The sequence below is a fragment of the Mesocricetus auratus genome, unplaced genomic scaffold (assembly GCF_017639785.1).
Source record: "Mesocricetus auratus isolate SY011 unplaced genomic scaffold, BCM_Maur_2.0 Super-Scaffold_2245, whole genome shotgun sequence".
Classification (NCBI taxonomy): Eukaryota; Metazoa; Chordata; class Mammalia; order Rodentia; family Cricetidae; genus Mesocricetus; species Mesocricetus auratus.
The window spans coordinates 48,049,311-48,063,194 of record NW_024429180.1 but is presented as its reverse complement, the minus strand read 5'-3'; the positions used below and the strand labels follow the sequence as shown (position 1 = coordinate 48,063,194).

General features: G+C 37.6%; 1 protein-coding gene across 2 annotated transcripts in view; it reads right to left on the bottom strand.

Moving 5' to 3' along the window:
• Rb1 (RB transcriptional corepressor 1) overlaps window positions 1-13,884 on the bottom strand; it is a 123,341-nt gene that overhangs the window by 50,218 nt on the left and 59,239 nt on the right. For both annotated transcript variants that reach the window (XM_040731473.1, XM_005071043.3), the window contains exons 14-17: window positions 12,546-12,602; window positions 12,432-12,463; window positions 12,272-12,348; window positions 10,726-10,922 (exon numbers count right to left, since the gene is read on the bottom strand). In XM_040731473.1, coding sequence (XP_040587407.1) covers window positions 10,726-10,922; window positions 12,272-12,348; window positions 12,432-12,463; window positions 12,546-12,602 — 363 coding nt within the window. The remainder of the gene's footprint in view (window positions 1-10,725; window positions 10,923-12,271; window positions 12,349-12,431; window positions 12,464-12,545; window positions 12,603-13,884) is intronic.

The following is a 13,884-nucleotide window of genomic DNA, read 5'->3' as shown; positions in this document are numbered from 1 at the left end:
GCACTGCCCTGGGATAATTACTGACATGAATCATAAGCAAGCAATATAATAAATCCCAACTGCCATGTAGCAACCAAGAGTGGCCACATGGAACAAAGCTGGGACTCACTGACCTTTCCCCCCTGGATATTCACTACTGCAGAAGGCCACAGGGTGGAGGAGGCAAAGAGAGGGGAACAGTTCTCAAAATGAGGAGTAAGACAGATAAACAGTCCCAGACTGTCGTGTCCCCAGCTTTCTTTCTGAAGAAATCACCGCATAGGTGAGGAAAGAGAATAAAGCAAAGGAAATCACAATTAAGTGTGACGTTTCTCAATAAATGCTTATTCATTATCCCTCACAACAGCTCTAGGAGCTTAGTATGTCTCCACTTACAGGACAGAAAGCCTGATACAGTGAGCCATGATTTGCTTGGAAATCTTTAGGTCTAAACTAGTGTCAGCAGGGTTTACTCTTCAAGGCTTCCAGGAAGAGTAAACGAGGTCCAGCAATCCAAAGCCAGGTGCCTGTGCAGAAAACAGCACAGCAACAGACCAAGAGACAAACAGAAGCATACGAGGAAAGAAATCTATCACAAAGTCGACACACATTCTAACCCTCATGTGACCAATCACGTGGAAAGGCTGCACAGAGGTTGGAAGGAGACCACAGCAAGAGCCTCAGGTCCTGTTTCCTGATTACTCTGTGCCTTGGTTTCTTCATCTATGAAAGCAGGAGCTCTCATCTCATAAGCTCTAAGAAGTAAATGAATTTACACACATAAGTATCCCTTTACAGTGCCTGTACATATGGCCTCTTATTGTTCCTACATCAACTATTTCACACAGAGGGGACATCATTTTGATGCTGGTCTATATAAGGATCAAGAAAATTCCAAAGGAATGTGACTGATGTTTTTTTTCCCTAAGCATTGCTTCCACATGCTATCAAAATGCATTATTAAACAGCTAGATTGACTGATCAGTTGGCTGATTTTTATTTTTGAGACAGGGTCTCGCTATGCATCGCTGGCTGACAACATAAGCACTGACCAAGTTGATGAGCAGGACCACACCTTGAAGACTGTTGAGTTAGGCATGTCTCTTGGACCTAAAGATGGACTTGGCAGTAACTGAACCCCATTTGTTCCTCTTCCCAAAGTGCCACACAGAATAATTTATCTTTCTCTGTGTTTTACTCATCTCTTATTCGTTTACTGGAGACAAGTGACCAAGTGTAGTGTTGGGACTTCCAGAGCTCAGGTTTTGAGCCCAAGAATTCTAGCAACAGTAAGACGCCAAAATAGTGAGAAATAACAACCCACCTGTGAGAAAAGAGGACAAGTCAGCAAAAGCACTGGGTAAAAAAGCATAACATCTGGGGCTGGAGAGATGGCTCAATGGTTCAGAGCATTGGACGTTCATGTAGAAGACCCACGTTCCCAGCACCTACATGGTGGCTTACAATATCCGTAATTTCAATTCTAGAGGACATGATGTCTTTTTCTGACCTCCACAGGAATCAGGCACACAAGTGGTACACAAACACACACACACACACACACACACACACACACACACGCAAACACTCTCACATATAAAAAAAAATCTAAAACAAAATTCTAAAGCCACAGCATTCTCAAGAAGCAAATGAGGACTCCAGTGTATTAACATAATAATATTTATAATGGTGTCTTTGGCTCCAAAAGTACTGAAACATGCTTTGCTAAAGAAGAAAGGAAGTATGCACTTTGTTTCAAGAGTCCTCCTAGCCCCCGCCACCACGCAAACTAGTACATAAAGTTACCTGGTGTGTTCTCTTTTATAAAATACTTTACTAATAGAGCTAGTTTTTCATTTTTATCAAGAGCAATTTGGGGAAGGATTTTTTGTTTGTTTCTAAGACATGGCCGTCCCCTGTAGCGCTGGCACGCCTGGGACTCATAAGACAACCTACTGTTGCAGCATCTGGGTGCTGGGTGCAGCACAACTTTTAGGACCATTTTCACATTCATCTATCATTGCACATTCCCAATCTGTTGCAAGTCTTTTCTCATCCATGTGTGATTACTACTTTGACTCAGCCATTTTTTTCTTTTTTTCCACAGCACAGCAATTGACTTCTCTACTAGATCACAAACTCCTTGGAGGCTTGGGGCTATTTCACTTGGGCAATTACAGTTCTTTCAAAATAGCTGATGTGGATACTATCACGTACTGTCCAAAAAGAACTAAGGAGAATGGAATTAAAGAAGAACAGGAAAATGAGACCTTTGTATTATCTTAAATGTTTTTCTTTACTCATTTATAAACTTTGAGGTAATTCAAAAGAAAATGGATTCACATTCAATAGTGACAAATAATTCTGAACCTTTAAATAATTTTCTAGAAACAGAATATTTGTCGTAGAAGGACTTGAATCTCTGGGCCTGTCTGAACTGGTAAAATATGTTCCTAGCCTAAGATTCTAGGTTCCATTCCCAGCACTACCAACCATCAAATAAAATAGACAAAGAAAAAAATAAATGTATGCATCAATTTAAAAAGGAAAAATAAAGACATTAGCTTGTACTTGGAAGAGTTAGGACTTAAAACTTAAGTCCTCTGATCCCATATCTTGATCACACATGCCACCTCTAAGTGAAGTAGACCATTTATGTGATGAAAGAACTCTGCAGCTATATTAAGTAGGCTGAAGAGAGGGCTGTGACATGATAGCTAAACTATTATAGCTACTGCAAAAAGCTTAGGTGTTTCTGTAAGGCAATAGGAGTTATTGCAGGTTCTTGTACAGGCACAAGGCATGAAAGAACATGAAAAGACTAACTCGTACTGAAGTATAAGGTGGAAGGCAGTACAAAAGACACCTTTCAGAAAGGTCACCATGATGTTTAAAAAAAACAACCCACGTATTTAAAATTATTAAATATGTGAGAGGCATAGTAAAGTTTCTTCTGAGAAAACATAATGCTCTACATCACACTGCAATGAAGGAAAAAATGTTTAGGAAAAATTTCAAACTAATGGAAAAGCAGAGATATTAGGAAGCAAATGTGACCCAAAATAATAGAGCAGAGGGTGAAGTCCCAGAACTTCTCATATCAAGAATACAGGGGATAAGGCCAAGATAGCAATGACCCCTCCCCCACTCCAGGCCAGCTAAAACTAACCAGTGCCAGTGGTGAAGGCATAGAGCACTCAAGGTGTCTGAAAGTAACCCAGGACTCATTATAATACTAAACCCACTCCCCTGGGGGTTGATTCTAGATGCTGATCATACCAGCAACATACGAAGTTGATTGCAGAATGACACTGTAATAGAGAATGCATGGAAAAGCTCACGTTATGAAATGAGCCAAGAGCCCACCCCAAGGTAACATGAAAGCCCCAAACATTTTGCACAGTGGGACCACCACCAACTTGTTAAACTTTCTCTTTGTTCAGCCTGCTTCCAAGCCCTTGCCTCCAGCCCTTAGACATATGCTGTCTTGATAAACTGTTTTCTGCTGCACTATGTACTTCTGCTCAGAGTCTGTTTTCAAGAGATACAAGAACTTGAAACACCCCAGAACCCTTATCAGCCAATATCAAAATTGTATTCTGAATAGAATACTTTCAACTTTGACTGTGAAGCCAAGTCTCCCACATCACCCAGGAACGTAGTTAATTGTGGAAACAAAAGGTGTGATATAAGGATAAACTGAGTCATGGTAAGAAAGGCTAAAGCCTTAGATATGTTTTCAGAAAGAATTGGTTTTAAGGATGATAAAAAAAAATCACAATAGATTTTCATTATAATTGCCTGGTTACTATATGACTGTATGGTCCACATTGTTTCATGTCCAAACCCATGTTTTAAAAAACTAGCAAATTCAATAATCATTATCTTACAATTCAGTTGTCTTCCTGTAAGACATAATTCTTTGTGAACTATAACTTTAAAGGAAAAAAGCCAGCCCATTGTCTCAGGGCGCACACTGATACCTTTGTACAGAGTGCTCTGGAGGTTAATGATTTACCAGAGGAACAGCCAGCACAGATCCTTCCTTGGCTGTCACAGAGCCACAGGCTTTTTTCTCCCTTTTGTGTGCACTTCCTGAGAAGTCAGACCTTTCAAAAGGATACCAAAGCATCTTAAAAATCTGTTTATGAGTTTGCCACCAAATCAGGACTCAAAAAGCCTGAGTCACTCTGCCACAGTGCTTGTGTGTAACACTACCCTTCATCTAACATTTGAGAAAACAACCGAAGAGAAAGACTTTTAACTTTTTTTGTATGTAAGAATATACTGGTCAAAATTAGTGTAACTACATGATGAAACTTGCTTGTGTTTGGTGACTGACTGAATCCAAAGTAATGAGTCAGACTTGTTTAAACATATTAACAGGAAACAACTTTCTTGTGATTTGCTAAAATGTCTTAAGAGGAAATAAACTACTAACACTTCAGTGTCCCCACAGAGTAAGCAGTATTCCAGAACAGCAGGAAAACAGGAACAATGTCCCAAATACTCCTCAAGGATTTATTATATATATACATATATATATATATGTGTGTGTGTGTGTGTGTGTGTGTGTGCGTGCGTGCATGTGTGTGTCATCAATCATTAAATTGTATTTAGAAACTGACAACCCTGATGAAGAAACAAGAACCAGATTTTTTTAAACAACTACAAAACTGAAAAAAATTAAATAAAACAATAGTTTTCAAATGTTAAACAACAGGACGAAGACCCAAGACTCAAAGTACAAATTGAGCCATCATCGCTGCAGCTTACTGCATAAAAAATGTTCAGGCCACAACACAGAAAAAAAAGGGAAATGGAACCCACTGGTCCCCAACACACAGAAACCAACAATACTGAGGTGACATAATTAACAGAACAGAGAGTTCAGAGGTTGAGAAGACCCACTTCAGCTTGGTCACAAGCAGTACACATCCATGAGGTAACTAGCCAACACTGAAAAGGAACCACTGAAGGGAGCAGAGCCCTCACTGTGAGCGACCATCATAGACTGATTTCTACCAGCCACAGTGGGCAGACTTGTGATCCATCTATGAGCACTAGGCATAGTACTCAAGACAACATCACTTGTGTAATAGAGAAAAAAATAGATATAAAGACTGCTGTCTGAATGAACAAAAATTCCCTGGAGTCAAAAGGAAAACAAAAAGGGAAAGTAGGGGAGGTGGAAGTTTTCTTTTTTGTTTGTATTTTTTTAATCAAACTATTTACAAGCAATTTAAATGTGTCCTAAAGTATGGCTCAAGAACATTTTTTTAAAAAATTCGAAAACAGTCAGAACCAAGCAAGGCAAAATTCACAATATTTAACACCTAGTTAAAAAAAATCAACAAGAGGCAAAAAAAAAAAAAAAAAGTGGTTGTTAGACAAGAGGATACCAGGCAGTAGAAACACATCTAAATAGAAACACACATTAGAATTAGCAGGAAGATGTTTTAAAAGTTTTAATACCTATGTTCCCTGTGTCCAAGAAGGCAAAGGAGCATAAATCTGTTAAAGAGATATAAAAGGAATCTAAATAAAAATGTCTAGAGTTGAAAAAATATAGTATCTAACATGAATGTGGAATTAACAATAGATCAAACACTTCAGAAGAAAAGTCCCAATAAGCTTGCAGGTGCAGGTATAGAAACCACTAAAATGAAATACAAAAAAATCCATAACACAACATCCTTTAAAAGAGGTGGAGGGGTGGAGTAAGCAGCAGTAAGCTGAAGGACAACCCCAAGAAACATACATATATGAATGAAAAGAATAGGTGGAGAGGCCAATAAACTATCTTAAAGTATAATGGCCCAATTTTACAAATGCGGCAAAATCTATATGCTCACATATCCAAGCCAAAGAAACTATAAAAAGGTACATTATGGGAAAACTGGTTAGGACCAACGATAGGGAGAAAACCTGCCAGCAAGAAGTCTCCTGCACCAGGAAAAAAGCACACAGTGACTTCAGGAAGAACAACCCAAAGATAGTGGAGCAGCTTGCTTACACATGAAAAGAAAGCTATAGCCTAGATTTCTATGCTTAGCCAAATAGCTTCCGAGCATGAAGTGACCTGTTTTTCCAGACACACAAAAGTTGCAACAGTCCTTATAGATAAATCTGTACACAGAAATTTAAATGAATAAATAAAAAACTCTTAGAGACAGAAGAAAAATAAATCAGATGAAAATCTGAATCTATAAAAAATGAACACAAAAAGAAAAACATGTAAATAACTGAAGATGAATTTTTTTATTTTTATCTTATTTTCTCTCTCTTTCTCTAAAAGATAACCAATGGGCTTGACATGGTGTCACATGCTTTTTTAAGCCAAGCAGCACTCTGGAGGCAGAGGCAGGTGGATCTCTGTGAGATTGAGGATAGCCTGGCCTATACAGAGTTCTAGGCCATCTGGGGCTATACAGTGAGACTTCATCACTAAATAAATAAATAGAAAAGAAAGAAGGGAATATATAACAAGTTATACCAATGCATTATTTTTATAATTTCTGGTAGAATAGTATATATTACAATAAGAGCACCACAGTTGGGAGAGACAAACTGTAAGTATACTATTCTGTTGTTTTTTTTTTTTTCTGCTTCCCATTCTTCTCTGCCTCCCTTCCTTTTGGTTATTTGTTTGTTTTTAAGATGAGAGTTCACTCTGCTGCCCAGGCTGGCCTTGAACTCCTAGACAGAACTGTAGCAGAACAACAGATGAATGGTTTCTGCTCTCAAATTTGCCTGGAATTCTGCAGGGCAATTCTTTTATCCTTCACCAGTCTACTCTCTCCATCAGGTCCCACGGCAACAACTGCAAGTCACAACCAGTCTCCTCCAATTTTAAATGAAACTTTACCTTCTCCACCTCACCCTCAGTAAATCACCTCAGCTCTATTTTATGAAATAAATAAACAAAAAAAGGGAAAAGCTATTAATTGGAGACTTCTTCAATTTCCTGCCATGGCACACCACTAATATCTTACTGGCAGTGTTTTCATTCTTCCCTTTTGCCACAGAAGTATTCTGAAACCCACATGCTCTTCTGAAATGTGAACTTGTCTCTTCTTAAGCAGGAGGTGGCATCTATTTCCCCATCCCCTCAATCTAGCAACTATTATGACTGTTTTTTGTTTGTTTGTTTTATTTTTGTTTTTTTGAGATGGGTTTTCTATGTAGTCCTAGCTGTCCTGGAACTCACTCTGTGGACCAGACTGTCCTCAAACTCAGATCCACCTGCTTCTGCCTCTTGACTTGTGATATTAAATGTGCATGCCACCACTGCCTGGTCCACTGTGGCTGATGTGGCCAGCAGAAGGTAATTCCCAGATAAGGTCCTCTTAGAAGCCTTTTGGAATCCAGCTTCTACGTCAGAGGTGTGCCTACCCTAAAACCAAAACGCTCCAAGGAAGCACAGCTTTCATATTAGACCCTAGGGCAAGATGCGGGTGTAAAGAGGAGAAAGGAAGAAGCAAGTGAGAGTGAGAGCCAGTCAAGTCTAAACTTGACAGCAAAGAGAATTTTGGAAGCAGACCTACCTGCTCCAGACTAGTGATACCACGGTGTCAGAGAGCAAGTACCCTGTGAGATATTCTCAAAGCTTGTCTCACAAAAGTCATGAGCAAAACAAGAGACTCATTTGCAGTAAGCTGTTTCCTAGCAATAGAAAACACTGGTAGCGATTCTTTTTTTTTTTTAATCAGAGAAAATGTTTACTGTACAAGCTCAAGGACCTGAGTTTGGTTCACCAGCATCCACATAAAACTCCAGATTCAGAAGAATTAGCACATACATTTATGGGCTAGAGAGATGACTCAGAGGTTGAGGGCACTTGGTGCTATTACAGAGGTTCTAAGTTCGAGTCCTGGTAGCAATTCTTTCCCACTACATTTAGGTCTCTCTTCTAGTTTAAAAGACAGTCTTTCCAGAGTTGGCACTGCCACAGTGATATGTTACCTCTGCTCTCTGTACTTAGTCACGGCTACCACTTTTGTCTCCTATTCATATCTCGTTCTCTTCTTAGCACTTCATTTTATAATCCTTGCTACTATGACTACTGACTTTCTTGTTGCATCTACCATGTCTAAAACAGACAAGTATTCCTTCAGACTTTGCAACCATTTCTTCGTGCTGTTTGTTCTCTCTCTCTGGCTGCTCTATCTCACTTTCTTTTGATAGCAAACTGTTCTCTTTGCTGTGCATCCTTTCAAAGTTAGCGTTCCTCGGGGTTCTATCTGTAGTCTTGTCTCCCCTTGCTTTGGACAAAGCACACCAGGATTCACATAGCAGCTCTAACACTCGGCTTGTATGGTCTGGGGAAACATATCAAGCTTCTCTAGGGGTTCATTTCCTCATCTAGAATATCACCACTTGACAGACTACTACAAGATGACTAATTTTTAAAAATGTAATGACATTCTAAGAGGTGCTTACCAAACTGACCAACACAGTATTTTGCCAAAAATGAATGATAATGTTTATTATATATGTATGGCAGCTTTCAAATCCATATTCCTAGCCTAAGATTGCTTCCTAAGCTCAACACATATATCCAATTGACACCTCAATTTGAATGCCCTGAAATTATTTCAAGCTTAATGTAAGTAATCGAATTTTTTTCAAGAAAATTACATTCAATCCAGGCTATTTTCTTAAAATGATACTACCATCCACTTGGTTACACAAAACAGAAACCTGAATTTCTTTATAAGATGACACCCCTCTCTCTTACTCAGCCATATATATAGATAACATCTGATATCACCATGCAACATACTGTTTTTAGTGCTTTTGAAAAATTAGGTGACATAGTAAGTCACCTAATGAGATATAAAGATAATAAGTGACTAGTAGACATTACAGGTAATGAACACGTAAGGCTGTAAAGGAAGCATGGCTGCAGATATAATGTAACCACAAAAAGCAAAGAGAAACATTAAAACATGGTAAATAAAACAGCAGAGAAAACCCTTTCAAATATCATGTACTAATAAAAACAAATGTGATCATATAAATTAAACAGAAAATTCTTGAGCTCAGCAGTTAAGAGCAACTTGTTGCTCTTGTGGAGGACCTGAGTTTGATTCCTAGCACCCCCATGGCAGCTCACAACTGTCTGTACCTCCTGTTCCAAAGGATGCAAGACATACATACATGAAGGCAAAACACCAATGTACATAAAATAAAAATAATTAAAAAATAAACAAGTCCTTAACTATTCTGGAGTCATAACAGATCTGCTATGATTTAAAATGTCTCCCATAGTCTCATGTTTTTGAACACCTGGAAGGCCCTGACAGGCTAATATATGAGGCAATGAAAGTGAAGATCAGAGGATGTTGCCGATGCCTGGACCATAGGACATCAGCTAAGGAAAGCTACAGACACAGAGTGGAGCTGGACCAAAGGAGACGGTATGTGGTCTGGGTTCAATCCCCAGTATATGACACATGCACATATATTTTAGGGGGGGTGAAAATAATTATTACTTCATTTGTTTTTCCCCCCCCTCAGTCAACAACACAATGTGAACACAATCCCATCAGTGTTAACGAGTAATTTTTTAGAGATACAGATTCAAAAGCCTATGAAAACTTGCTGTGGGACTTGATATGGCTGTTCATTACATGGATGCACTCAATTTATGAAAAAACTCATCCAACTGTCACCTGAAATCTATATTTTCCTGGGTATGTATGTGTATGCATAATATTCCAGTTCTTTTTAAAGTCTGTAGAAACTCAAGTATAAGTGATATACTTTCCAACATAATGACCATCATTCCCACAGGAAAAATACACAATATCATATTTGCAAAGTTATCTTCACAAAGTTATCTACTACCAATCTCATAATTTATAATTTAAAATGTGACATAAAAATCAGACATTAACAACTTATGAAAAATAAAAGCATTTACATATACTCTCACGGGCTAAGCATTCCTAATCCAAAAATCCCAAACTGGAGATGCTCCAAAACTTGAAATTCATTTCATATTGAGATTCAAACTAAATATACATAGCATGCAACACAGTTTAAAATCTGCAAATCTGGTGAATTACAAGGTATTATCCAGTAAAGTAGACTTGAAGAATGTAACTGTACTTTAGGGGACTATCTTATAATTACTATATAGAAAATGCTTCCTTTATTAAAACAAAAACTTTATCAACAGCTTATATGTTATTAACTAAAATGCCTACAGCACATAGTTTCCAATCTTATAATGCTATAAAACAATACCTACTATTAAATAACAGTGTGGACTTTGTATAATTATCTTTGAGACTAGGACAAAATGATCAGCTAAGACCGAAAAATGTACATAAATAATCTCAGACTTTTAATCTTGTTGAAAAGTGTAAACATTTATATTATCAATACTAACACTTGGATTTTAAATAAATTACCTCAATACATTTTAAAGAGTTTGACTTTAGTGTGCCAACTTTGCGAAAACTTGGCTCCTAATCAAATGCATTAGATGGTCTAGGAGGCTCAGCAGGCCAACTGGCTTGGTGTTGTTCACAGCAGAAACACACACACACACACACACACACACTCTCTCTCTCTCTCTCTCTCTCTCTCTCTCTCTCTCTCTCTCTCTCTCTCTCTCTCATATTCCATTTGATTCTTAGGCTGGACAGGGATCATTCATTAAATAAATAACTTCTCACTAACAGGTAGCTAGCCATGTACATAGAAACACCTTCAGTTACTTAGCTAGTCACTTACTGAAAGCCATGCAAGGGATTCCATGATTCGATGTTCACATCTTTCTAAATGTTTTATCATTTCTCTTGTCAAGTTGGTTTCCACTTTGATAAAACTTTCAATCACTTTGTAAAAATCAAAGGCTTTTAAATTAAGTACATTCAGAATCCACGGGAAGGACAAATCTGTTCCAGAATCAAGATTCTGTGATGTACTTCCTAAAGTAAGAGGGAAAAAATGTGTCAATATGAAATATTAAGGACTGAACTGATGAGATTTGGAAGATCTTATCACACAGACTCAAAATGTAGAAAAGGGGGTAAGCGATTCTTACTAAAAGCAGATATTTTTTATTCTGTCGTCTACAGACTCTTAAGAAAAAGGCTTCCAAATTTTAAGTGTATGTGCACACAAATTTTCTTAGTGGTAGGAATCATAATTTCTACTGAATTTGCCCAGGTGTATATGGCTTTTACTGATGTCCAGGCAGGTATCCATTATCTTATTCATTTTAACTACCACAACTGCTGAGTTGGGAAGAGCAATGGTGCTTTAAAGATTCTGCTAATTAGCTGGGCCATGGTGGCACATGCCTTTAATCCCAGCACTCTGGAGGGCAGAGGCCAGCCTGGTCTACAGAGCGAGTTCCAGGACAGCCAGCACTGCATTGTGAGAACCAGTCTCAAGTCTGGTGCTGCAGGCCTACAATGCCAGATACTCAAGAAGCTGAGGCAGGGGAATTACAAGTTCAAGACCAGGTCAGGCTACAGACTGAGTTCAAGGCCTAGTAAGATCCTGTCTTAAAAACAGTGCCTAGTCCCTACCCTGGGTTCAGTAACACTGCAAAAAGAAATGGGAAAGAGACTTTGCTAACTTTGTTGGAAAATGATCTCTCTTAAAAATGTGCCCGCTGTGGTTATTTATGAGGGTTCAGTTTCAATGATTACTAATTTAACTTCTCTTATTGTGAGGCTGTGTCTTTAGATGACTGTTCCTCTTTTGTTTCTACAAGTAAAACTTTTTATATTTGCAACATTTGAAAAGTAATGTGTTTTTCAAATTATATGTTAAAACAGTTACTGGCTTTTATTCTGTTATTTTCAACAATCACTTTTAAATTTTCATAGCTATTATAAAAGCAGCAACCAATTACTAAGCATCCAGTTTCTGGTGAACCCCTGCTCTTGGTCTCCTGAGCACAGAGGCCTAACAGTGCTGCACACAGGCACCAGCTGCTCTTCAACCCTCCTGCAGCACGTATGCCTTCACAGCCTTTGTAACAGCAGTTTCAGGAGCTACCTTTCCTGGATTCATATGCTCAGAGCAGAACCTCATAAAATTCTAACCCCCAGATGACCTGAAATGATCTATATGTTAAGTCGTTTAAATAGCTGTAACAGCCAATGACACTGTTCAGTACATACTGATCTACAATATGATTTTTTTCTTCTCACCACACAGATATATACACAAATGAAACAAAAACACATCAACAAAGAACCCACAACGTAACTTAAGGGTTTGTTTACTTTAGGTTATAGTGCTTATTTATTAAAACTTAACTTACTGCTATATGTAGCCATTACAACTTCAAGAGCACAGGCCAATAAAGACATATGAAAGATGTTGTCATTTAGGAGTTTGCTATAAGGGGAAAAAGAATAAATTATTTTAAATGTGGTTTTTATAAAGAAGAAACTGTTTTATTAAAACTAGAAAATATTTACCTAAAATTCTGAATGGATAAACGTTCTTCTTCCTAAAACAGATATTTTTTTAAAGTTTAATTGAAACTTTATTACAGCATTGAAATTTTTTCTAGTTTATTCTCTTTAACTTACCGACTTAAGCATGGATTCCATCACACGATAATACAATCGGACCCCAAGTTTATATCGCTATAAACAAAAGGGAAAAATAACAAGATTTTATTGTTTAGAAAATCAGAAACTTAACTAATTTTTGTTGAAGTCTTTTCTTAAAACACACTGCCCCTTCTAGGAAAGTGGTTAGCAGGAGATAATAAAGGCTACTTTGTTTAAAGTCCAAGGCTTAATATAAACTAGTGGTTAATACTCCCAATCAGTTAACCAGACTAGGATATCTAGGAGCTGATGCTCTACAGAGAAATATGCTCGGTACTACCTTAAGCACTATTTTACACATCTAACATAGCCCTTTTGGTGATGCAGACCATTTGTTTTTGAAATGGCTAAGATTAAAACAGTAACAGTGACACAGGCCAAAAACCAAGCCAAAACCAACCAACCAAACAACAACAAAAAAGTTGATCTAATTAGTAAACTTTTTAAAAAAATAATTAGTTCCCATAAATTAAAAAATAGGTATCTGAATTACAGACACATACACACAAAAACCATACTTCTTTATTCTAAAACAAAAGATAAGTGCTACATGCACTCAAAGCAATTTTAAGTATAATAGTTAACCTTGTGGTGCTCAATCTTTCTAATGCTGAAAACTTTAAATCAGTTCCTCATGCTCTCTGGTAACCCCCAACCATAAATTATTTTCATTACTACTTCATAACTGTAATTTTGCTATTGTTATGAAACATAATGTTAATATCTGTGTTTTCTGATCTTAGGTGACTCCTGTGAATACACTGTGTGACCAAAGAATCACAACCCAGAGGTTGAGAACCACTGGTTTAAACTCCAGTGGCATCAAAACATAACCTCACCATATTGGAATAAATATATACAGTAGACTACAGTATTTAGACTTAATTTTACATGCTACCCTAATGTCACTTAACAAAGCGAGCCATATCCAAAAACAGTCTCAGAGAACTTAAACAGTGTGTTCAAGACCTCACAGCTCATGAGCAGCAGAGCCATGTACAAATCCAGGCTGTGACTGCCTCAGTCCATACAATCTTACCCAGTGTGTCAATTTATTACTCAAATAGTATTGTTCAGTAATAACATTGATAATTGGTAGTACAGTGTAATCTATTCCATGCATTCATAGATTTTAATCTTTTTCTTATTTTAAATTGCTATAATTAGCATATTAGTTTTTGTTTTGTATCCTGGGCTGAAGATGGATTTCACCTACAGTTTTCCATAAGTATCAGCAAATACAGCAGCTGAGATATTCCCTTGCCATTACCTTATACTACTGCAGAAATACTACCACAGCACAGACTATATAAAC